Source organism: Fundulus heteroclitus, chromosome 21, assembly GCF_011125445.2.
Source record: "Fundulus heteroclitus isolate FHET01 chromosome 21, MU-UCD_Fhet_4.1, whole genome shotgun sequence".
Taxonomy (NCBI): Eukaryota; Metazoa; Chordata; class Actinopteri; order Cyprinodontiformes; family Fundulidae; genus Fundulus; species Fundulus heteroclitus.
In genome coordinates, this window is record NC_046381.1 from 32353152 (window position 1) to 32379989 (window position 26838).

Here is a 26838-nt window from a genome sequence, read left to right on the forward strand (position 1 = left end):
GCGGCTGCCGCTTCTAGGCTTGCATATTTGCCGGGACGGGCCTCTGCTAAACTCAGGATTTCGATAAATAAATGTTCCAAACACATAAATGTCATATATATATATATATACACGTATATACACATACAGTATATACACACTCACACCTATAAACAATTAAACAGTTAACTCGCATGCACACAGTGGAATAAATGTGTTTTCTAGCGATAGTGTGAGTGTGTGTTCTTGCAGTGAGAGTGAGAACAATTTTTTTGCTCATTTTACTAGTAAAGTGAGGACTTTGATGTAAAGTGAGAACCTTTTTTGGTCCTCACTTTTCTTCTGGGTTAGGGTTAGGTTTAGCACTAAGGTGTCAATAAGGATTAGGTTAGAGTTAGGCTGGAAAATGAACGGAAGTCTATGGAAGTCAAGGCGCGGTCCTCACTTTGTCCTTTAAACAAGGCTGACTGTGTGTGTGTACACACACACACACACACACACACACACACACACACACACACACGGTGGGGGAGGGAACAGCTGTTCTCCCTCCCTTCCCATGTCACTGATTTAACATATGGCTAACCTTTTGGAGATAGCACTGCTGTTTACTTTCCTGCACAGCGCCGATAACATCCCAAATCATTCCCCAAAACCCGTGAACACACTAAGCTGCTAGACTGAAAAAAAATGGACACAAATCAGCACCACACTCAGGTGAGAATGACAAAATTTTGATCCATTTTGGTTTCATCACTGCAAACATGCAAGAGCTGACAGTTATATTCCCCATTTTTTTAGGTCTGTTTTTACCAAAAATGCATTTCAAATACATTCACATACGGTCGCAGTACAGTAGGATTCAATCTTTTTCCATACTAGTCCACCTGTAGATTTTTAACCACTTTCATAAAACCTACACTCTCCGGACATGTGAGATACAACACACAGGATGCGAAAGCAATGGTAGCTCAAATTTATATATATATATATAATTAAACAAAGGTTTGATAAAATGTGACATTCGTCCTGTACAATTTTACTTTAAATTCCAGTTTAAGATGCCAAATATGTTGCTTTGCTGAAGCACTTTTAGATTAGATTCCAACATTGAGTGTTCTCTGATAGATGTCTGTCAGCATCTCCCATCTTTACTTGACATTATTTGACCCCCCGGCCTGCTTCCACTTCACAGATCTAGATGACGGCTGTGGTGTCTCTGTGTGCTCTCACCGGTTACTTCTGGACTTCCTGACAAATTAACAGAGATGGGTAGTAACTAGTTACATTTACTCAGTTACGTTAACTTGAGTAACTTTTTTAATAAAATATACCTTTAGGAGTAGTTTTGATGCACTTTATGTTTTACTTTTAGCTGAGTAATATAATTAAAAATTATTGCTACTCGTACTTTAGTACAATTTCTGGCTACTCTTCTCACCATGAGTAACGGACTTGTTTTAACCAAAAATGCATCAGAGAGACGAACATCAGCAGTTTATGTTAGAGTGAGACCTCATGTTTGAACACAAGCTTTGTTGGTTTAATTATTTTTTGTATCTACTGAGATCATCGAGTCGTTTGGAGGTCAGATGAACATACAGCAAACAGTAGATATTGGTATTGAAATTCCGTTGCGCTGTTCTAACATAATTAATATACAGTGACTGCTGTAGTAGTAGTGCTGGTTTTATGGGTCTCAAGTTGAAAAAAATCTGAAAAGTCTATCTCCTGTCTGACTTTATTTTGTGTTATTTTTTGTATATTTTTTCCATTTTACTCTTTAAAATGCAACAATTTGTATGCAACTTTATATTTTTGTCTATTGCATAGCAATATTTTTAATATCTATATCTTTAAACAATTGCTCAGTATTTGAGTAGGCTTCCTACCTAATACTTTTTTAACTCTTGAGTAATTTCTTGGTTGTCTACTTTTTACTTATACTTGAGTAAAACATGTTGAAGTAGCGCTACTCTTACTTGACTACAGTTTATGTCTACTCTACCCACTTCTGCAAATAAAACCTGTTTATCTTCAGCTTTCCAGGAGACAGCTGAATGTTTTGGGTCAGAACCAACTGGTATTTGGAGCCATTTATGATCTCCCCTTTTTAAAAATATTAGTCCTGCAGTTTTTTTTTTTTAGTTGGATTGTTCAGTATATATGTCTGAATTTTTTTAACATGTTTATCATGGTCTTATATCTTGAGCTTTTAAAAAATTGAGCCCCTGTACGTGGTCGGATTCATATAAAAGCATTAAAAAAAAAAACTATTATTTCTCCTTTTGCAGCTGTTTGCACTATACATTGAATTTCCAAACCTTTCACAGATCAAAAGAACAAAAGCACATGGTAATGCTAGAGGTGAAGGTATGTTGGACCAAAACATGCTTCCACTTAGATGTAAGGTCTGATTTAGGGAGGAGAATTCGGTCGAGTTAAGCTGATGAGGAAACCTCAGTGAGGTAAAGCAGCAGCTGCACAGCTTTATTCTTTTCCCTTTCACAGACCTTTATGTGCAGAGCCACTCGCAAACGAGCAAACACACGTGCACGCACACCTTGAAATCAACACCTTAACTCTGCTCCGCAGTCTGCCGGGGGGTAACGGATTGCACCGCTCCCCAGACAATATTATCTCATGTGCACAGACAAATTACCTCTTTGTTTTAGGGACACGAGTATTCCTCCGGACGAAAAATAAAACATTCGCACATCATGAAAATCCCTCCGCACATTCGAAAAAAAAAACAAAAAAAAAAAAAAAACAGGAGAGCGCTCAAAGGAAGCTAAAGTGGCACTTATGGATACTGTTAGCGTTTAGCCCGGGTGAAAAGAAATTCTCTCATTAAGTGGGTCTCTCTTTCTCGTTCCCGCCGGCTCGCCACGGAACAGATCAAATGAAGGTTACGCCGTCCTCTCTCATGGCCTACATCCTGATGCCAGAGCTAATTGCATAATTTGTTTCAGAATTAACAGCTAATAGCAGTCACTTCTCGGCTCCAGCCGCTCCCCTCCCTCCGTGCACTCACATCTTGGTTTTTTTCCCCCTTAGTCTCATCCCATTATATCTGTATTAGCAGCAGATTTAAACAATATAGCACAAAACCGTGCTAGTGTAAATTACATTCATAAGCGCGAAGGCAGAGTGGTGATGTATTGGAAGCTAATTCTCTCACATGGCTTCTGCTTATTGAATCTAATAGCTTTTGTCTAAATGTACAAAAGACTTTCTGGGCTGTAGCTGGCAAAGCAACAAGTGAAAGCGTGGAAAAAGGGATTTCTACAAGAGGAAAAACCAGCTCGCATTCAAATAATTTCACATTTGTTCATGTGCTAACCACAGATTTCCATTTACTTCATTAGGATTTTATGTCATAGATCAACGCAAAGTAAAGCATCATTGTGAAGTGGGAGGAAAATGGTGTGGACCACCTTTCACCGCAATAAATGTGTTTCTGACACTTATCTCCAGACCAACATTTTTGCTCATTCTTTGTAAAAAAGCCGAAGCTTGTCAGCTACCTATACCACTGATTTTCAGTTGGGTTAAGGTCTGGGCTTTGACTAAGCCATTCTAATATAAGAATTAATTAGTTTAAACCATTTTGTTGTAGCTGCTGGAACTCAAATGGCTATCCACCAGAGAAGGGGATTTGAGTTCATGACCCCAAGTCGAGTCACACTCAAGTTGCAAAAATAAGAGATTTCCCACTTGCTCCTCAAAGACACCAGACTGGACCCGGACTTGGAAAAAAGTTAACATAACCCTCGGAAAATATTTAATAGATACCATTTAGAATTTGTTTTGTGATTGAATTATATAATAGGTTAATATCAATTAGAAGTTTAGCAAGATAAGATGTATCGATATTTAACAGATGTACATCCTATTCTGAGAGAAAATACTTGTGTTATGGGAGTGGTGGCCTAGTGGTTAGGGAGCTGGGTGTCTGCGTCTTGGACAGGCTACAAAGGTCGCTGGTTTAAAACTCCATCACTCACTCCGGATCCATGAGCAAGACCCTTGACCACAGATTGTTCCCAGTGGGCAACTCAGTGGCGGCAGCACATTGCACCGTAACGCAGAAAGGAATGTCTAAATTCCTTGTATAAAAGAAAATAATAATTAGTTTTATTTGGAGGAAAAATAAAGCGCACTCTTGCAGTTTAACGGGCTCGACACACAGGGAACGACAGATGACAGCGACTAATGGCTTTATCGCCACCGAGGTGAAGGCACAACGTACTGGATATGATAGCAATGGTAGCTCAAAATTGGCTATATATATATATATATATATATATATATATATATATATATATATAGATAGATAGATAGATAGATAGATATAGAGAGAGAGACAGAGAGAGAGAGAGATAGATAGATAGATAGATAGATAGATAGATAGATAGATAGATAGATAGATAGATAGATAGATAGATAGATAGATAGATAGATAGATAGATAGATAGATAGATAGATAGATAGATAGATAGATAGAGGAGGGAAAGCGACTGTCGCCTCACTGCATAAGTTCCATAGGAACTGAATGGAGAGGGAGCGGCATCTCTCCCTGTGTGTCAAGCCCATAATGATGACAATCATTATGTGTCATTTTGAAATTTAGTCAAGGAACAGAAATGATTACAGCTCAAACTAGGATTTTATAGAGCTATTATTTACAACACCGCTAAATTCTGTCCGTTTGACCAAGTTATTGCAAGCAACTTTGGAGGGCCGTAAGAGTCTGAAACCCCTGAACCGCATGTTTCATACCACCGGTTTAGGTGGACGGCAATGTAGGGTTCATCTGTTCCTTCTCTTTAAAAACCTCTGGGGCCTTCAAAGAACAGCTGTTTGCATTCTTTGACAGTCAACTGGTTTGCCTGGAACCACCTGACTGGAGGTATTGTAAATCTTTTTCCTTATATTACACAAATTCGCACAACTTTCACATAGAATCCCTATAAACTACATGGACGTTTGTGTTTGTAAAGAGACAGAAAGTGAAAAGGTTCAACTGTTTGTCCCAATGAAACCTCTCGAGAGCTGAAGAGTGCAGAGATCACACGGCTCATGGAACCTAGCGTGACTGAGGGGGCAAGAAGCAAAGAGAAAGAGTTTCTCCAAAAGGTGGCCACTAGCAGTCAGCGCTCCTCGCTCAAAGCAATAACCTCTTCTCCCCTCCATGTAATAACCATCCTGAATTTAAAAAGCAAACAAACAGACAGGAGAGGGAGAGATAGGATGAGGCTGGTGCGGGAGAGCGACAGTCAGGTACAGCAAAACAAAGAGAAGGAGAATTCAATCAATACTGTGATCCAGCTGCCAATCACTGGCTATATTAACCCCTGGCTGCAGGGTGTGAATGTTTTATCTGTTTATCTGGGCCTGGACACACATGACACCAGCTGCAAACAACCCCTACAGCTCGAGAAACGATGCCGGCAGGAAGTGAGGCAACAGCGTGTCGACCGTGGTCAAGCTCTGATAACAGCGAGAGCAAATATTTCACAGAGTTCAATCGATAAATATGTGAGCAGTGGTATTTTTCAGCTTTCTCCGTGAAAAAAAAAAAAAAAGAAACAAGCCTTTTACTTCACTGAAAGGCTGAAATGCAGCCACTTCACATTCTTCAAATTAAAGGTCACTTTTACCTAAAAACCGGAGCTCCAATGGCAGGTTGGGAATTACTTTCTGCACACCGTTGTCTGACTGGGGAATAAATTCGACTGCTAAGTCAAAAGGGTCGCCACGGTGTAAATGTTTTCCACTAATCACGTGATGTTGACCCGGGCGGCCGGCAATGTGTACCTGGCGCTCCTGTGCTGCCTGTGTACGGGGTTGCAAATGCAGCCCCAGGCAAAAAAAAAAAAAAAAAAGAAAAGAAAAGAACAAAAAAAATCTTGATTAAGTTCCTTTCAATGTGCAACCTTTAGACAGTGTTGCCACAACAAATGCTAAGACAGATCTTTGCATTTCTGTACTGTTCAGGAAATAGCAACAACTATATTCCTACCTTTGGTGACATTTAGATTTAGGTTTTGATTTCAATCCGCAGAGCATCTCTAATTTGTTGCTAAATCATGTTACACCAGTAACGTTACCCCAGTATAAAACATCCTTCTTGTAGCTGGATCGTTTACTCACTATCTGGGCGCTGTGTTTGCAATGAATCCAAAGAAGAAAGTCTAAAACTGTCTAGTTAACAGCATTTACTAATCACAGGTCATATTACTGTACGGCAGGGGTGTCAAACATACGGCCCGCGGGCCGGATCCGGCCCGCCGAACAATTTAGTCCGGCCCTGTGGCTCCCTGTGGCTTTATCATTATAAAAAAATAAATACATTTTTTTTTTTTTTTTTTTTTTTTCCAGTGTCCTGTCTGGCAATGTGGCAATAAGATGCCACAAAGAGCTCATCAGATTTGACTTTCACAAGTGGACAAGATAAAAGGAAGAGAATGATAAAACAATTATTGAAAAAAACATGTACTTCGTTTAACTGAAAATATGCAGTTCCTATATTGTCCACGAGGGGCGCTGTGTTTTAATTAGCAGATTAAGCTTCAGGTGTGGAAAAATTCAAATCATTTCTTAATTTTTATCTGTTTGATGTATTTTGTCATGCAGGACAGTGTTTTAAAGTTCCAAAAAATGTGAATAAATGTTTTTCAACATTGTATAATCACTGTGATCAGTTCTTATGCATAATGCACAAGTAAATGTTTAGCTGAGTAAAAGTATTGTTGAAATTGCACATACTTTTCTTAAAAACGCTGAGGTTATTCATAATATATTGTGTAAAAGTGAAATTAACTTAATATAAAAATCAACAACAAGTCCACATTTATTAGTTCTATTTAATCTTGCAATGAGTTTACTCGTGTGGCCTTCTTGAGATCAGATTAAGCTGAATGCGGCTCCTAAACCAAAATGAGTTTGACACCCCTGCTGTACGGGGTTTTAACGTGACGTTTGTCCACCAGCTGCTCCAGCTTCAACCCTCCAGGCAAGACTTTCCACAAGGTTTAGGAATGAGTTTATGGGAATATTTGACAATTCTTCCAGAATTGCATTTGTAGGGTCAGACACTGATGTTGGAGGAGAAGACCTGGCTCACAGTCTTCGCACTAATCTCCCCCGGTGGTGTGTAGTCAGGTTGAGGTCAGGACTCGAGGTGGATACCGGTCATGTTCTTCCACACTACATTTGCTCATCCATGTCCTTGGGAGCCTTGCTTTGTGCAGTGGTGCGTAGTAATGTTGAAAACAGGAAGGGGCCGTGCTCAAACTGCTCTAACGCAGTTGGTAGCGTGCAATTGTCCAACATATCTAGGTATGCTGATGCATTAAGAGTTATTTTGACTAGAACTCAAGTGCTGAGACCAACCCCTGAAAAACAGCCTGACACTATAATCCCTTCTGCACCAAATGGCACAATGCAGTCAGGCATGTGCTCCCAGACATGGCCAAACCCAGACTCATCTATAGGACTGCCAGACAGAGATGGAGGATTCACCACCTCACAGAACATGTCTTCAGTGCTCTAATGTCCAGCAGCTGCATGCTTCACACAACTGCATCTGACGGCTTGCATTAGCCATGGAAACCCATTCCCTAAAGGTCTCTGCGCTGTTCTTGAACTACTCTGAAAGGGACATTGGGTTTGGAGATCTGTGGCTATTGACTCAGCAGAAAGTTTGCGACTTCTGTGCACTCAGCATCCAGTGACCCTGCCTTGTGATTTCACACGATTTACTACCTCGTGGGTGAGTTGCTATCATGACCAATCTCTTCCACCTTGTTATAATGTCACTTGCTGTTAACTGGAGAAATCTCACGACTGAACTTATTACACAGGCAGCATCCTATCATGGTACACCTGAGAGTGACCCGTTATTTCACAAATGTTTGTAGAAGCAGTTTGCATGCCTAGGTGCTGGATTTTATCTGGAACGCATGTTCGGAGGTACAATATTAACCGTTTATAACTATTTAACAGAACCCCCCTTCAACTATAACTTTAGTCTGGCAGTCACTTTGTCAGGTCTATGTTTTTATTTAGAAAGTAGACTCTACTTTGGAACAATATTATACTTGAACACACCAAAGTTTTGTTTTTGTCCCCTTCAGTTTTGAGCTTGTGTCCACATGAAAACAGTATTGCAGAAGCACAAAAGCATTTTTTTTTTCAGAAAAAGAGGTACCATCTGAAAAGTAGTTTGAATCTTATATGATCTTTTTCAAAATTAAAATGTTGGCCTATAAATGTACAATATAGAGATTTTACGCCTATCAGATCTGTGTTTTTCACTCGTCTAGTTTCTTAAAAAAATGGTATCTTATGTAAATTTTCAGGCAACTGCTTTTGGGAATTCTTTAAATGTTCTGATTATGAATGTCTTTGTTTTGTAATTATAGTGACAACCAAATTAGTTTCAATTCACAAGATATCAATCGCATTATAGATGTAAAGACTACTAGCCAACATAAAATTACATTACCATTTTCTGTTTTTCATGTTGGACAGTAATGCTGCTGAGATGCTTTGTTTGTTCGTGTTAAGTTGCTTTAAAAAAAGATGAATGAGGTAGTTTGGAATTACCAGAAGAATCACTGCAATGAAAACTTGTTTTAAAAAGTGCACATCTGGGCAAGCTTTGTGCAAGCTTAATGCACCGTGAAGACAAATAATAAACCACTGTCTTAGTTCAACTTCATTAAGAGCCATAAGCCATTTTCATCTTGTTTTAATGTCAATAATGCTAAATAATGAAGTCAAACACAACATTGCTTCACTGTTCCATTACAATAGACTTAGTGGGTTTATTAATGAGCTTCCCGCATTTACATTTTAAGATGGTATTGTGATTTCTTTTTTTTTTCCCTATTTTGTTTGTGGGTGTCTGCTGACTCAGAAATGATGCTAAAACTGTAACGTATGAGAGACACAGAAATCTGTGATTAGTTTTACTTTAAGCAAAGCTAAAATCTTTTCAATTTCTGGGTCTGTTACTGAAGCATTGAGCAGTTGTGGATGATGGTGTAAAGTTCATGTTGGTTGATGTCTGTTATGAGGGGTGTCTGCGGGCCTGTGTCCATGTGTGCATCTTAATTCGTCCACTTTTATCATTGCCCCCTGTCAGCCTCCCTCCTCCCCCTCCTCCTCCATAAAGCTGGAGCAATATCAGCAGCACCAGAGAGAGCATGTGACCCGGCTTGGTTCATCTCAGCTAAACCCATCTCTGCCACACACACAAACTCAAAAACACAGACACACATGCAGAAAATACCCAGGCATGCACGTACACAGTCACAGTCAGTACAATCTTACCTGCTTCCCGGGTTCAACAGCAAAGGCAGCGGCGTGGGTGAGAAAAGAAAAGCTGATATCAACGGCAGCATCACAAAGGTACTGTATGAGACGGCGTTGCTATGCTATAAGAACAATGTATTGGTTCATAAAGTGGAAAAAAAAAAATCTAACCCTAAGGATACTGATGTAATTCGTTTCACTATATGAAGTCTTTTCAGGCTTATTTATGTCCAATTAATTATGAAGCAGCTGGGTTTGAGCTCCTACAAGCAACTTTAACAGGAACTGGTGCTAGCTGTCAATTTTAAAGCATAAGGACAATAATGGTGTTTGGAAATATTTCTGCCATATCTGAAGGCTGACAAACTATTGTTTTAGTGTCATTTACATTCACTCTATCTTTGGATGCTTCATCTTAAAATACTGTTGGAGGTCCTCTGACAATGCATGAGAACATTAATAACAAACCCTGTTAAAAAATGTAAGCTTCAGATGAGAGTAAACATGGTAGCCAGATTTCTTGTAGCAAAACCAAAGTTATTTCTATTGCTTTTTATTGCACCTTCTCAGCTATCCATACAGGCTAGCCATTTCTTTGTGCTAGGATAGGCTATACCTCGACCCAAACTCTACATAATAACTCCTTATCAATCCGAGCTGCAACCTGAGCTGCAATAACTTATTAACTAATTACTGGTCAGACACGATTATTAACGGTCGACTCTTTTAACAATGTCAATAATATTTCACACAAGTGTTAAAGCCAAAGCCTCAATGTTATGTCAAAGAAATTATACACACTTGTATGTAATTCTGCTAATGATAATCTTGTTGTTCTGATGTCTTTATACCATATGGTGGTAGCGATTTTTTTTTAACGGCCACCACTTCAACATCCATACCCTTCAAAGATTTACTTGAATCATAACAAGCTTCCACAAGCTGCAGGAAGAGGGGAACAGGAGATGCTAAGGAAAAGTCAGCAATGCTGATTGGCTTTACAGGGCGAGCAAAGGCGGAAGATTTCAATCAAGATTTCTGACAGTCTATTAGGATTGGCATAGGTTATCATCACCTTGTGAGCTGCCATCCTAATGCATGTTTTTCTTATCATCGTTTTGCACATGGATAATGCCAGAGAGCAGCCAAACATCATTTTCAAGCTAGATTTAGGCCTATATGTCTATAGCAAACAATGTCCCTGTATTTGAAATAATGAGATTTGCCTCACAGAGATATACTGGTTAAGGACAGAGGTAATTTCCCTACATTGTCAAGTGTAGAGATTACTGTACCCTTAGTATGTTAACAGCAGAGGTTAAAATGGAATTACAAGGCAAACCCTTAAAAAAAATATCAAAATAAAAGCATTAACAGCGAGGTATATTCAATTTAAACATTGTCACAAGCCCCACAAACAGGTTAAGTTGCCAGGATAATTTTGGCTACTCAAAAACCAGATTCTGGATACATAAAATTAGAGAAGAGAGAAAAGGGAAAGATAACGTTTCACCCACAACATTTAACAGGATAGAAACAAGCTAAAAATGCTTGATGCTCATAGAGACAAGAAACCCCAGTGCAGGCAGTAGTGTTTGTAACAAGGGATTCTCAGAAATCTTCAGATCAACGTGTAGGATGCTCTTCTTTCACTCCATTACAGGGCTTTACGATTTGTTAGATTTAGTCGAGTGGATTGGTGGAAGCCGGAAGGAGTTCAGCCGACATCGGAAGTTATCTTTACGCCATTGCCTCCAATAAAAGCCACTAGAAATCAAAGTAAATCCATCAGAATACTTCTCTCTTACATTTTGATGCATTGTCCAACATGGTGAGTTGATTTTGAACATTGTACACATTGTACAACATTCTGTGGTTTCATGGTTATTCTGTACATTAGCAGCTAGTTAGCGCTATGCTAGCTCTGTTAAACAGTATGGTTTGAAACTGATGTTATATACTACCCTTTGCAAAAAGTAGAATATTTGAAGTTAACTTCATTAAGTATACTTAGGTATAAGTATAGGCTTAATTCTTAGTATTAATGTACTTTGTCTTAGAGTTATGTTTACACTTATACAATACAAGTCAAGTATACTCAACTATACTTTTGTTAAGTCTATGAAATATAGTTTAGTTGTATAAAAAGTAAACTTTAGGTACACTGCCTCATTTTAAATATGAGCACACACAGCAATCCCCCCCATTTGAAAACCCTCCCACCTAACGTGTTTGCTTTATGACGTTGTCTGTATGTTGCATTTTTGTGCTAGGGGTTTTTCTTGTATTCTCATACTGTCCCCGCAGAGAGACAGTGAGAGAGATGCACTTTTTTTACCCTCCACCATCCTAATGTATTCCTTTCTTTACTCTATAAAAATGCAGCGCCTCCAAGGCAGCAAGGCCTCAGTCACCTGTCTACCCATGTTTGTCTTTCTCTTGATGGGCTGTACTGAAACGTAATTTCCGCCACAGGGGACAAATTAAGCAATTCAAAATGTTTACATTCAAAACTCGTTACTTTTGCTGTAAAGAAGGTAATAAACACAATACATTGTAATAGAAATTACAACATCTTGGTTACAACTGTGGCAAGTTTGGTGTCCACACAACTACCAATTGAGAATGTATACATATTCAGATTGAAACAAATCCAGGTGGATCCCTACAGTTTTTGTGCCATTTTGGCACAGTTTGGTAGCCTGGGTGCCATTCCGAACTTAGTCCCGCCCACAACGTTTTAGGTCGGGAAGTTCGGTCTGGCATTGCTCAATAGTAGTGCGAGTATGCTCGCCCAATATCTGGCGGGCCAATCAAATTGTCAGGGCGGGCTTTATACGATGATGGACAGATGATCAACAGTAACGTAATCAACCATGCCACCAAGGCGCGCTTGGGTTGAATTCGTTTACAACAACGATGGCTGCCGCTGGAGAGTTGAGGTGTGTAGATTCTGCTATTAGGTCTGTTCAAGAAGATATCGACAGGTTCGTGTGTTGAAGGACTCCTTGGATCCTTACATTCTTTTTGCAACACCGGCAAAAATCGTTAACGCTCATCTTCTTATGCTAGGCTAACAGTTGAGTTCCGTTGACAACAACAATGCGTCGCTTAACATACGTCACACACTCCGTTGCTCTTATTGGTTGTAGCTCTATCCAATTGAGTGCAGAGGAATTTTTTCTCCTGGTTCATTCGAAACACGCCCCATAATCACAGCTCTATGGAGCAGTATCAGACTCAAATTCTGACTAGAATTGAGTATGACCATGTCAGGCTAACAGTTTGGCACAATTTTTGAAATTTGGAATTGATTCTTGAACTTGAAAATGTGGGATGCTATTATATATTTGGTAGATAATTTTATACAGCTGTCTCAGATGAAGATCTGGACATATGATAAGTGTGTGTCGGTCTCAGCTAGTCAGTGACAAGCGCATTAGTGTTGCTAAAGAGCTCAAGCCCCCTTGAAAGGAGGCTCATATGCTTACCTAAATCAGATCTAGGCAGGGAGCTGCTGCCCCTTTGCTTCAGACAGGGGTGGCAGAAGTCTGGCTTTCCTCTTTGGATCTAACCCAAAAAGCAGTCCGCCAAATCAGCGCAGTGCAAAATTTAAACCTATAAAAATATTTTCACTGCCACCAGAAGTCTGCGTATTTGCACTTTAAAGTCCTTATCGTTGTTCTTGCCATAGCTGACTCAAAAACATCCTCAAAAAGCCCTAAATTTAAACTTTGTGACAATAAGTTTGGAGCAGTTCAAAAAGTGTTTTTGTTTTTTGATGTTTCTCTGCTTTAACACACCATAACAGTAGATAAAAAAAACTGAAATCAGGATGCACTGGAAAACAGTTCACTAACCAGCCAGAGAGGAATTTTTCATGTTTTCATTTAAAAGGTCCATAGGTCATGATGGGTCATGAACAGAACGACACAGTTTTTCTTGAGGCAAACTTGATCTTTAAAATCACCAAGAGACACAATACTTTACACATCAATGTAAAATACTTACAATAAAGTAACATACTTTGTTTCTATGTTTAAGACTCTGGTTCCTATATTCTAAAACCCATCTTTGCTGCACCCTGACTTTATGTTGTGCAAGCGGAGACATTTGATCCCATTGTCCTAAATTGCATTGGCATATTTGCCAGCTTATTTCTGTATTGAAACTGGAGCTCCTGGATTCAGTATTGAGAGTCAGATATATAGATCACTACACCACACAGATGTTGTAGCATAGAAGTACATAACTCTCTCATGACTTAATTGGCAGGCCAAGTCAGAGCGTGGCACGGTGCTATAATTACTGGTGGCGATGCTGTATGCACAGAACAAACACCAGTTGACACAGAAATCTGCTCTGAAAGGATGAGCTGCATTCATCTCAACAAAAGCAACATCTTCGAAGTTGTGCTAACATCACTCAGTCATGGAGATAATAGTTTTTTTTTTCAGATACAAGTATGCCCAGGGGAAGCTTTTGTCAGTGTGCTTCTCTGGTTTTCTTTCTTTCCCTCTCACCACCTGCCACATGTTGCTCTGACAGACAGTTGACTGCTCAGGTGAAGGGGGAGCATGCAATAGGAGCTAAGTAAGAGAAGCATAGAGATGCACTGAATAAAAACCAGATGGTAAATAAGAAAAACCCAGACAGAGACTAAAGAAGAGAAACAGCAGAAGACACAACAGAAAGATTCGAGAAACAGAGGAACTAGAATAAAGACTGAGGAGAATCTGATGCAGACGACCAGCTAATGTGCCATTCAAACGAAGTGGAACACATGAGGCTGAAAGTGTATTTAGAGCCATGCTGGCAGCCGTCCATCCAGCTACAGTGTGGCTTACACTAACACGTCGAGCAATTAAGAACCAGTTTCAGCAGTAGAGCCATAAATCAGCAGCAGACCTGCTCTGCAGAAACCATTGCTTTGCTTCTCTAAAAACTGATTTGGATTTACAAAGCATGAGTAAAGAACTGTTTTCCTGATAAAGTCATTTATAGGCTTCATTATTCTTAATCAGCTTTAATCAAATATTCTTTATCTGTAAAGGAGAATGAAAGACAATTGAGTTGCGATGTTCAGGAACACCCCATGAGCCTCCGAGGCTCAAACCATCAGCAAACTAGACACTGTAGGAACATCAATGTCATTGTCCACACATCCGCATGGGCTGAGACGGTGCCGACCAAGAAAGAAGATCCTATTTCTAGCTGGCCTTGTGGGCAAGTCTCATGGAGAAATGATACAACTGACTTATTTGAATCCAGTGGAAAGATGTATGTTTGGATAAGTCATAGTGAGGCATACAAACTAAAGAACTACCAAACAGGGTGGTAGCAGCATTATGCTGTGGGACTGTTTTGCCTCCAGGGATAAATGTAAAGTGGTTATTTATTGAAGAAGGGGGGCTTCTTTTAAATTTCTTAGCTTTATTTCAATTCAGGAGCTAGAAACCTGGGTATTCCAAAAGGATAATGATCTTAGACATATCTCAAAAGAAATAAAATACATAACACACACTAATATTAAGCCTCAAGAATAACTTTGTTCAAGCTGTTAAGCACGGTCGTGGTAAAATTATGCATTTAGCCGTTTTGTTGCCAGTGGTGTTTGTGCATTGCACAAAGAGGGTGGGATAACCATGGACAACTGTGAGTAAGGCCCCTTTCCCACAGCAGGCAAATGTGGCTCAAATCCGTTTTTGGGTCAAGTGACCAGGTCAGGACTCTTAGATTGGGCCTATAGCCTATCTGTTTTTTTTTTTTTTAAGTCAGATTTGAGCCACTTCCATATTTGGTCCAGAGTCTGACTCGTATTTTGATGCGACATCAATGAAAGGACCAAGCAGGGGTTAAGCAGACAAGCATTTTTCTGAGAGCGTCAGTAGTGTTTCCTTGGCAATTAAATGGCATTTTCTGGTTTAAGATGCTGTAAAACCCAAGTATTTATGAATTTTTTTTTTATTTTTTGGATTTGTTTTATAAACATTAAAGCCATAGAAAAGTGGTTAACTATATAGCCATGACTATTCTCGTAGCTTGTTGCTGGCAATATAAAACCCAAGGCTGAGGAGCATAGGTCTCATATTTCATGTATACATCTCATGTATTATCTACTACATAGAGATACTTTATTATTAGAGAATCACAAAGGCTTAAGAACCTGTAGCAGAAGCTGTAACAAGTTATTACAACTAGTACAACACTTAAGGTTATGATGTCCCTTACATTTGAAAAGCGTTCTTTTTTGTCTTTAAATTGACTTTTTTTTGTAAAAATAATTGTTTAAAAATCAGGAGTCAAATGAGACCCGAAGCCTGAACTTTATTTAGCCTAAACTGTGTGAAAATGTCAGACTACCTGCCTTGCTCTGAGCTAAGACAGTATATCAAAACCCCATCCACAGTAAGTATAGTAGATGAGTACAGGCGCTCATTTTTCAAAACTGTTTACTGTTTAATGTACATAGAGCTGGGAGATGATTATCTTAGAATAAGTGCTTGAAGGAACAACAAGTAACGCCGTCAGCCCTGAGCTCTGGAGATGTTTGATGAGCTTGCTTCCCCCTTCTGTAGACATTATGCTCGACTAATTGTCTCCTCAGCCTGCCTGCACACACCTTCCACACCCACACACGAGGGGGATCACTCTTCAGCTCCTAAGTACAATTACATTTCCCTAATGATTCATTAAAAGAAGCCCGATTAAAGGTCACCGACTCATACTGCTCACAGTTCTCACTGATCACGTTTCTGTGATTTGGGTTTGACACTTACAACCACAGACAATAACGCATTTTACTAGAGGTTTATGTGATAGACCAGCATAAAGCAAGGCATTTTGAGATGTAGAAGAAAAAATCCCCCGCATGATTCAGACATGTATTACAGCGTAAGCCCCGAGAAGTGGGGTGCACATTTAGATTCCGCCCCATCTACTCTGACACCCTCAAATAAAATGGCTTCAGAAGTCATACAACAGGAAAATCAAGTCCGCCTGTGTGTGATTTGATCTCGGTGTGAATCTGATCGGTGAAGGCCTCAGAGGTGTACTGGGGAACCTTAGAGAACAAACAGCATCATGGCGACCAAGGAGCACAGCAGAAAGGTCTGAGAGACTGTTGTGGGGAACTTTAAAGCAGGATTATGTTATAAAACAATATCCCAAGCTTTGAACATATCGAACAGCGCTGGTCGCACCATCATCTGAAAATGGACTCAACTGCAAACATACCAAGACAAGGCTGCCCAGGTGAACATTAATCAGAGAAGCAGCCAATAGGCCAATGGTAACTCTGGAGGCACTACAGGAGATCCGTAACTCAGGTGGAAGAATCTGTTGAGACGACAGCTGTTAGCTGTGCACGTCACAAATCTTGCCTCTACGGAATAACAAACAAGAAAGGGATTGTTGAAACAAAGCACTCACGATTCCCAAACCACATGTCCTTCATAGTCATCCCGCAGAAGATCTGCGTAAATATGTCGGTGGAAACCTCCTCCCTTCTCCTTGCCTGAGCACACCACAGCAGAGGCCCCAGCGATGTGATATTATGTGTCCAGTGACGAGGGCTGACCCATTTGTATGACTCTGAGCGTGCCGCAGTAAGAGCAGGGGCCATTCTTCTGCCATCTGCTCCACACAAAGCTGCAGTTGCCCGCTGCCCCCATTGATTTCAATTGGCTGGAGGTGATGCTGCCGAGCGGGCCCGAGAAACAAGGAGGGGCATTCACCCGCTGCCAGCGCCGACCCTTAGCTCGGTCACACAAGCTCACTTGTTCAAATTAGAGAGCCGACAAAAAAGTGGGCATGCGATCGCGGAAACAAATGAAGGCCTAATGAGCAGCTCAGAATGCATGATAATTTGCGATACATCTGTTTGTCAATTCGGTGAACTTTCTGCTATCGTTTAAAAACAATACCCAACTGACTAATTAGATGGTTAAATGTAAATGTGTCATTATTTTTGTGAAGCCCCGTGCGTTTGCTGGAGAGGGCATGCCTTTCAGTGGTCGGGCCTAATTAAAACCTCCGCATATCTGCACGCCATCAATGAACCTTGATGTGCCGATCTCATTAGATGATGGCGGCGATCGGGTCGCTGGATGGACAGGCAGATGGGTAGCACCTGAAAACGTCAGGATTTACGCGAGCGGTCAGTGTTGCTGTCAAAACAAGCGTGAGACGAACGTGAACGGAAACTCAGAGACACCAGCCTCGCCAACAGCTGGCTGCTGACAGAAGTGTCAGCCTGCCCGGCGCTGTATCTCTTTATTGGACGCTTCATGCGTGACTGTCATGATGCTGCTAAGTTTGGAGCTCCCACAGACAAACAGCGGGAGAGGAGAGAAAGTTGTTTCTGTCAGTGAGGCAGAGGTGGACCGAGAGACGGCTGCTGCTGCTGCTGCTGCTGCTGTCCCTCACAAAGACGAGACGGTTAGTTTTCTGAGGAGACGTGGAAAACCAGCTCCTGATTAGTGACGGTGCTGTTATTATGAGAGATGAGGCGTGGGACAGGTACCCAGATCAAGGATCTTAAAACGTTACTGTTTTAAAATGTTCCTTCATGACTATGCTCTCCATGTCAGCGTTTCCCAGTTGAGCCTAATCGCCTTCAGCTTAGGATGCTGCCGCCCATCTTCTAACTAACACCTCCCGACATCCACACACCACCCCTGTTTTGTATTCTTTGCACTGGCTTCCTTTTTATTTCAGAACTGATTTTAAATTTTTACCGTTTTTAGATCTCTTCACAGCCTCACTCCTCCTTATTTATATGAACTTTTAAGCATTTGTGTGAGTGGGAGGTCTTTTTGGTCATCCAGGCAGCTTTTATTGGATGGTCCAAGAACTACGCTTAAGCCTTGGGGCGAACCAGCGTCGTCCTATTCCCTAACCTTTTTAAATTAGATTAAAGAAGCATTTGTTCAGAAAGGCTTTTAATGTTTTTTAACACATGCCCTTTCAACCGAAATATTCAGTTTTCTCTGACAAGTGTTTCTAGGATTTTATTGGTATGTGCATTTGTCTCCTTATTTGGAGTGCTTTATATCAATAAGTTAAAAAATAACAATAATGTTAACAAATTTGAGAGTCATTTTAATCAGAGAGAAAATAGCTGTTATCAGAGCTGCTGCCCCTCCCCAACCTGGTCTCTGGGTTCATGCATTGTCACATTTCCTGACTAACTGACACTGCCATGAAAATTGTGTAGAATCCTTCTTTTGCTGCACACTGCCAGTCAGCTGACTGACAGAAGGCTACTATAGTTTTCTTTAGCTTACAAAGAAATAACATAATTTGCCATTTAGAAATATTTCCATAGGCAGAAACAGCTGTTAGAGGGAAACTAACGGAGCGCCAGCCCATCAGTGTAATTAAGGCAAAGCTGTTCTCCAATTATTGCTGGCAAGGGGCATGTCTGTTAAGCAGCCAACTAAGGCTATCATAACATCACATGTTGCTTTACTATGTCAAACACAGGTGCCTCTCTAGAATTCAGAATATAATATTATTGATACCTGTAATTCACTTGAAAAGGGGAAACATTCTGTAAATTCATTATATTTTATGTGTTTTTATTGTTGTTGATTTTGATGATTCAAGCCTTAAAGCTAATAAAACCCATAATTCACCCCCTGAAAATTCAAACATTTAGTAACAGCAATCTAAATGACAATTTTAAGCACAGACATGTTTATGGGGAAGACTGCTGTGTTCACACCGGGCAAGCCATGCAGTCATGCACACCGTTCACAATGGAGGGAGGCCACAGAGGGTCCCTGTGAAAGATGCGGGCTGTTCACAGAGTGCGTTACACAAGCATAATCCTGGATAGTTGAGTGGAAGGAAAACGTTTACAAGCAATTTGGATAAGAATCAATATCAGAAGCTTAAAGTAACTATTTTCATTCGCAAGTCAAGTTCCTAAAACCTGGAAAACAAACGGTAAGGAACAGAATCCATGTTCCCGGTGTGAAGTTTCCACAATAAGTAAAGATTTAAGGAGCCATGTCATCTGCTGGTTTTGACCACTGTGTTTTATTGGGTAATTAGTCTGAGCAGCCATCTACCAGAATATGTTATAGTACTTTGAACATGCATTTACTTCGGTACATTCTGTTGCGGTTAATATTAATCTATTTAAAAGTATGACGGGAGGAAGTGTAGCTGCCAGTGCCTCTGAGCCCTCACATAATGTTGGCACAGGTAGGCTTTCAGATGATATTTTCAATCCTCTTCTTTTGTGCATGATCTGTTTTTTAATGCTAAATATGCAGCAAAGAGTAGGCGCATGGCATTTATTCAAATGTGACTCAATATAAAAGAACTAATTGGCCGACCACGACTAAAACATTTTTTTTCTTCTGATATCGCCTGTTGGAGCAGTACCCTGAGCTAAATCTGCATACTTAAGACTCAACCTCTGATAAGGAGGCCATCCCACACTTTCTTCTCTTCCTCCATTGTTAGTTAGCTTCCTGCCAGGCTTCATCTTTCCTAATATGTTTTCATGGCCTCCAGCCTGGAGCTACACAAAATCAGGGTTCCTACACGCTTTTCATGTCAAATTTCAGACTTTTGGTGCAGACTTATAGTTCCAGAGCTCGTGGTCCTTTAGGCCCATTTTGCATTAAAAAAGTTAATGCATTTATTGCTGTTAGGCTTTAAACATGGAGAAAACCAGAGATTGGAAGAAAAAACAGAATGGAAGAGCAACGAAGGGAAGGAACAAAGCACGGAAGAACAAAACCATTGATGCAACGGCAGATGCAAAAAAAGGAAGCAAAGGAATAGGATGGAACAAATCAAGAGAGGAAAAGAGAAGGGAGAAAGACAGTTAAAGGGCAGAAGGAAGAAAGGAGGGAGAAAAAGAATGATTAAATGAAATACAAAAGAAAGGATAGAAGGAAAGAAGGAAGGATAGAAGGAAAGAAGGAATGAACAGATAGCAGAAGGATATAAGGACAAAATATAGGAAAAAATAAAGTAAGGAAGAAAAGAAGAAAAGGTAAGAAGGATGGAAGAAATGAAGAAATTGAGGGAACGAAGGACTAAGGATGGATGGATGGATGGATGGATGGATGGATGGATGGATGGATGGATGGATGGATAGAAGGATGGAAGAAATGAAGAAAGTGAGAAACAAGTGACGGAATGAAGGACTAAGGATGGATGGATGGATAGGATGGAAGGATGAATGGATATATGGAAGGATGAATTGAAGGATAAATGTAATGATGGATGGATGGATGGATGGATACAAGGAAGGATGGATGGAAGGACAAATTGAATGATGGAGAGATGGAAGGATGTATGAATGTAATGACAGATGGATGGATGGATGGATGGATGGATGGATGGATGGATGGAAGGACAAATTGAATGATGGAGAGATGGAAGGATGTATGAATGTAATGACAGATGATGGATGGATGGATGGATGGATGAATGGATGGATGGATGGATGGATGGAAGGACAAATTGAATGATGGAGAGATGGAAGGATGTATGAATGTAATGACAGATGGATGGATGGATGGATGGATGGATGGATGGATGGATGGATGGAGGGATGTATGAATAGAAGGGTCGACAACCTTTAGAGACGAGAAAGGCCACTAAGTCTGCAGATTTCTCCATAGCCTGTTTTCTCACACTTATTAAGAGCTGAATAAAAACACCCCCCTCCCTCCCTGCTGGGGTTACGTGTGCACATACATGTGCAAAGCGGCGCGTGTGCGAGCGCCTAATGTGCTTGCATTGGTCCCGGCAGGTAATCCTGCTGCTGAGACATGAGCACCGCAGCACTAAAGCAGTAAAGGGATCCTTCTCAGCATCACTGCCACTGACACGCTCCCGCTAATACACAGAGGGCCATGTTGTTTAATGCCTTTTCTTACCATTAACTAACTCTCGGGCTGTGCACTTGTGAGTGTGAAGGTGTGCACGCGTCGGCGCGATAGGCTTGGCGCGCGGAAGCGTTCCCTGCGAGGGCCTTCTGGAAGACAACCGAACACATCAAAGGATCCCCCCGTGATGCAGAGCATGATATCTGCCCGAAGACACGAGGTTTAAGCACTCATCCGCCGCTGTTTTCTTTACGATTAGCCAGGCGGCAGAGCAAAATGTCATTTAGTCTAACACTGTTCTGCCGGATTTGCTGCACTATTTGTCTTCTTAAATCTACAACAGAGGACTTGGCAAATGAACCCTAAGCCCTATGAATAAAACAACAGGGGGAGGAGGGATGTGGCGAGAGAAAAGCCTCGCTCGGCTCGAGGATTTGAGGAACAGCGTGGCACAGACGGCAGCGCGATAGGAGCCGACAGCGGCGGCAGGCAGTCACCTGCGCAGCAGCAAAAGCCCCTGTCTGTCTTTTCACCAAGGGCTTTTAGCGTTCCCGTCTGCGACCCGAGCGTTTTGTTAGGTGTATTAGCGAAAAAGGCAGGTGCCGCTTTTACACATTCACTGCTCTGTCTGCAGGAGGAAGTTGTTGCCGTGTTGCATTCTGGTTTTCCATGAATGCTTTTAGCTGCGGTGACCCAGAACGCACTTGATCAGAGTCACGGTTCCTCGTCTTACCTGCTGACGTCTTTGTCTCAATAAGTGAGTGCAAAAGCACGGCGCTGCTATGCTCCTGAAAAAACAACGAACTACCGGCTCTTGATGTTAGACGTCGACAAGTCCTCAGATCAGTTAATTAACTTTCCCGCTTAAAATAGACTTTCTAGTATTGTGGTCCATGCTGTGAATGGAATTTCTGAGAACAGAGGACAAAGTTAACTCTGGCTGTTAGTATCAACTGTTTTCTTCCTTTATGAGGAAATTAAATAAATGGAAATAAGCTGGCAGAGAGCAGGTTACAAATGCTGTTCCAAGGGCACATAGTCATTTGCAAAGATATTCACGCCCCTGGTCATTTTTTTTATTCCATTACGTCACTTTGCAGCACACATTTCAATCTGTTTTAATTGCATTTTGTGGGACAGACCAACACATAATACTGTAGCACATAATCATGAAGCGGAAAATACATGGTCGAGCATATTTATTACAAATACCAACCTGAAAAATCTGGCATGCCTTTATGTTCAGTCCCCTTTACTCTAAAAGCCCTAAATAAAACTCAGTGCAACTGATTGCTTTCAGAAGTCACCTAAGTAGCAAACTGAGCCCACCTGTGTATAATTTAGTCTAAGTATACATTCAGCTTTTCTTTGAAGGCTAGCGGTTAATTACAGGACGTGAATGGACAAACACCGTCATGTAGAGCAAGGAACACACCAGAAGGGTTAGGTCAAAGTTGTTGAGAGGCAAGATCGACAGCTCAGTTGGGAGACTGCAAAAAATTCAGTCCCTTGTTATCCGAAGCTGGTAGAGACAAACTATAAAGACCTGCAGCTCTATTTGCAGGGAAAGGAGGTTCTACAAGATATTGATGAAGGGAGGCTGTCCTTCTACTGCACATGAACAACATTGTGTTGGTCTATCACATCAAATCCAAGCAAAACAATTGAAGTTTATAGAAATAATGGGACAAAATGCGGAAGAAAGGTCAGTAGGAGTACCTTCATCAGGCACTGTATGGTGTGTAGAGCCAAGCATTATAAGGGGACCTGCATGTGAAGAAGACATCAGTTTTTACTTACTCATACAATAAAGAAAACTATGTTTTCCGCAGTTCCCTAATAACGCACCAGACAGATAACTTAATTAATTGTATCAGCCGATGCCAGTTTTTTATTAGCACATCGGAAGGGGATGGTTGTTGGCCATGCGGTATGTAGATCTATCTATCTATCTATCTATCTATCTATCTATCTATCTAGCTATCTATCTATCTATCTATCGATCTATATATATAGAGATATATATATATATATATATATATATATATATATATATATATATAGGCACAAATGTTAATATTGGTGCATCCCTAGTTGCCGTTGACGACCAATATAGTCAGTTTATGTGTGGAAGCCATCACACAGTGGCTGTTTGATTAGGGACAGATTCCAGCTGTTCAGACATTGAGGTCATCAGTTATGGTGGCCTTTTGGCCCTTTGATATTTTAACCAGTCATTCCTCACTAATGAATACGTTAGTGTCTGGTCGAGCCCGCTTAATTTTTCTGTTTTTATCTCACGGCTGCAGGCTGACACAGCTGTGGCATACGTTCAACACGGAGCGGGCTCTGCCAGGAAAATAGAGTCTTTAACAGGTCCCACCCTTCTCTGTTAATATTCACATTACTCTGCCCATCGGACGCCCGGGTGTACCTTTGGCATCCGAACGTGTTGTTTAGCGGGAAATCTTAACTTATTTTGACCTAGCTGTTGTAATCACCATCACAGTCCTCCCACTGACTATTGCCAACCTCTTCTACAATCGGCGGTGGCTCTTTCGCTGATGGGCTCATTAAGTGCCAGTATCAAAGGAAATCTGTTTTAGTGATGAAGGCAGGTTAGTAGGTGTTAATCAGACTCAAATATGTCGGTGAGCATTAATCAGCCGAGTAGGAGGCCTATTATGGCCAAACGAAGGCCAGATGTGGCATGTGATTGAAGCGATCACATACCACAATTAACAAAATATAGGTTTACTTTAATTTAAACAAAAGACAAACTTTTTGAATGAGTCGTGCAAATGTGTAACGGTATGTGGAGGTGGGAGGGAAAAAGAAGATATAGAAGCTTGAATGGATCATTAGAGGCTAATTTCGCCAGAAGAAAAAATAAATTAAGGATGACTTCTCGATGTGGCAAAGCATGCTCCGGCACATTTTGGATGAAGGCTAGAGGATGAATTCCAGCAGTGTGGGAAATCTGGCATATTTACTGCAAACAAGGATGTGCTGAAAATCCAACAACCGGGACCCTTTGAATCGCTGCGATTCAATTAGCAACAAACCATCCAGGGCAGTTAAAGTGAGAATGCTCTGCAAAGTAAATATCAGTAGCCGTATTAAACAGTGTTAATGGCTTCATAGACTTGTCTGTTTCATATGTGAGCCTTTTAATGTTTCAAAGATCTATCAGGACATCCACAAAATAACCAAGATGTTTATTAATCAGATGGAACACATAGATTACTTTCTTTCTTTGATTATCACAAAAAAACAAACCAATCCAAATAAAATTAACAGTGCATTTCTATTTTCTTTTTTTCCTATTTTGAATTGCTCTGAAAATGATCCCTTAGCAGTTATTTTTTTATCCATTTGTTAATGCAGTGTAGACTAAAGACTAGCCTAGACAAGACTAAAGAAGATTTTTACCATCCTAAGCATTTGTATGCTGACCGTAACAATGAACTTTCCATGAGAAACATGTACCATAACCAAAGTCCACTGGCACATCTGACCAAACTACCTTTTTGTTGTAAAAGATAGGCATGTAAAAATAAAAAATGTAATAGAAGCTCAGACAGCTTTACAGAGGGATGAGAAATTGTTTGGTATAAGTTTATTCCCACAAATTGGAATGTCCTTGGGCACGACCCTAAACCCATCTATTGTTTGCTGATATATCACTTTCAGTGATATATCACTGTATCACTGCAGATGTACAAACGATGACCGTGCTAATGGACGACTAAGACTTATATTATAACATGTGTTTCTGTTTGTATAACCACCAAAAGCATAATTGCAGTCCTTATTAATGCAGTAGGGGGCGTGCTGCCATTTGCTCTGGTCCTTATGTACCCTAAACGTATAAAGTAAATTGGCAATGAGCAAACCAGTTCATGCCATTTACTCACAGTACAGGTCAGTTTATTCTTCTTGGGTGTTTTTTTTGGTTTTTATTTCAATTATGGAAGAAAAAAAATACAATTTAGTTTAACTTGTGCTTCATTTTCTGAAGATTGTTTATCATGAAATGCTGATTAGGAATTGATTGTGAACCCTTATCAAACTAAAATAACCCTGATTAACCTCCTGACATTATCTATCTGAGTCATATAACCACAGTTCATTACCTGTTGTCAAAGTGCACAGAAAACCTCTGAAAGGCCAGGCCCCAATGCTTCCGAAACAACCAGCACCTGCTGCCAACAATTGGAACAAGACTGGTTGCTCTCCAGCCAGCCCGCATTTTAACTTGCGAATTTCAGTCCAAAAACGGCAGCTTATTTTAGGTCCATCTTTTAAGTTAGGTGATTTAGGAAAATGCTTTCCAGCAGCAGTGTAATGACACATTCCTATTCAGCTCTTTTTCTACTCATAGTGAACGTTGCTGCCTCCAACAGGTCTGTTGTGGGAGAAAAACGTTGTTCTGTTCAAACTGGGAGCTTATTCAAATGCATCTGACATCTCTGAGGTTTTAACTTCCATCCATGCTAACTGAACACTGCGGCTTTGAGAAAACCCTAGATGAATAAAATAAAAGTTTTTCTCTTGTTCAGGTTAGAAATAACCACGTGCTGCAGTCAAACGCTAAATGCAATTAATAAGGCCTTCTGACAGACTCATTTGAACAGCTGATGAGAAGCTAAATTCACATTGCGCTGCTGTTCTCGTGTATCTGATAACATTCCTACTGTATATCTGAGTCGTGTAAAAAGTCAAACACGACACCGACACATTCACTGGGTCCGGTCCGAAGAACTTGTCTCGGAACAACCTCATCTGTGCAAAACACCTTTGAAAAGCAATGTTGAGAGGCTGAGTTAACGTCCACTTTCACATTTTACTGACCGGTGATTTTAATTTAGAGCAGGACAGTACAATCAGAAAATTAACTGCAGTTTCTCTTTAACTTCAACGTTTAGCCGCAGTTTAATGGTTAGCCCAAATTTCTGAATTTGTCCTGTAACTGCCATCTGCCGTAACAGCAATGCGGGGGGTGGGGCGCGCCCACTGAAAGGCAATCATTGCTACATTTTATTAACGGCTCCATTTAAATGGCATGGTAGCAGCAGCAATCTACAGAGGGCACCTTCAGCAATCAACGGCATTTCAGTGCAGCTGCCATGTGAGGCGCGCCGAGGGTCGCCGCGAGAGACGAACAATGCGATTAATCCCACGGGATAAAAGGAAAAAAAAAGAGGAATTTCCACAGAGCCACGACCTATTTGCTATGCGCAGGTCCCTCTGAATAAGTGCTTCGTTTAATAATAATTGATGGAGGAAATTTTCTGAACGGTGGATGAGGTTGTGCACCTCTTTCCCGAACTTTCTCTCTTTCGCTGCTTTCCCCCTCGTCTCTCCAGAATTGTATTTTGTGCTTGAGTGAATTAGGTGATCATTTTTTATCTTACATGCCGTGCTGGCTTCTGGAGTTTCTAGCCAAGAAAATTGGAGGGGAAGAAGAAGTCGAACATTTATCGCATGCCGAGTTAATCTCCTGAAATGGTGGGATTTGGTCAGAGAGGAAGTAGAAAATCCACGCTTGCACTCGCAAGCTGCATTACAGTCACATTTTAGTCCCCCCCCCACCGCCCACAACCGCCCCCCACCCACCCCTTTCTTGCTGCCTCAGTGTCCTGCCTTCCTCGAGCTGGAAGTAAATCCTTCGAGCTCA

The 26838-nt window shown here is 40.8% G+C and overlaps 1 protein-coding gene across 3 annotated transcripts in view; it reads right to left on the minus strand.

The window, feature by feature from the left end:
- The window catches only part of LOC105924750 (double-stranded RNA-specific editase B2-like), a 177419-nt gene that overhangs the window by 40639 nt on the left and 109942 nt on the right, over positions 1-26838 (minus strand). The window contains exon 1 of one of the 3 annotated variants that reach the window (XM_036125441.1): positions 2642-2705. The exons of the other annotated variants lie outside the window; for them this stretch is intronic. Within the exon in view, the coding sequence (XP_035981334.1) occupies positions 2642-2690 (49 nt within the window). The 5' untranslated portion in view covers positions 2691-2705. Of the gene's footprint in view, positions 1-2641; positions 2706-26838 lie in introns of those variants that run through there. 3 annotated transcript variants of the gene reach the window in all.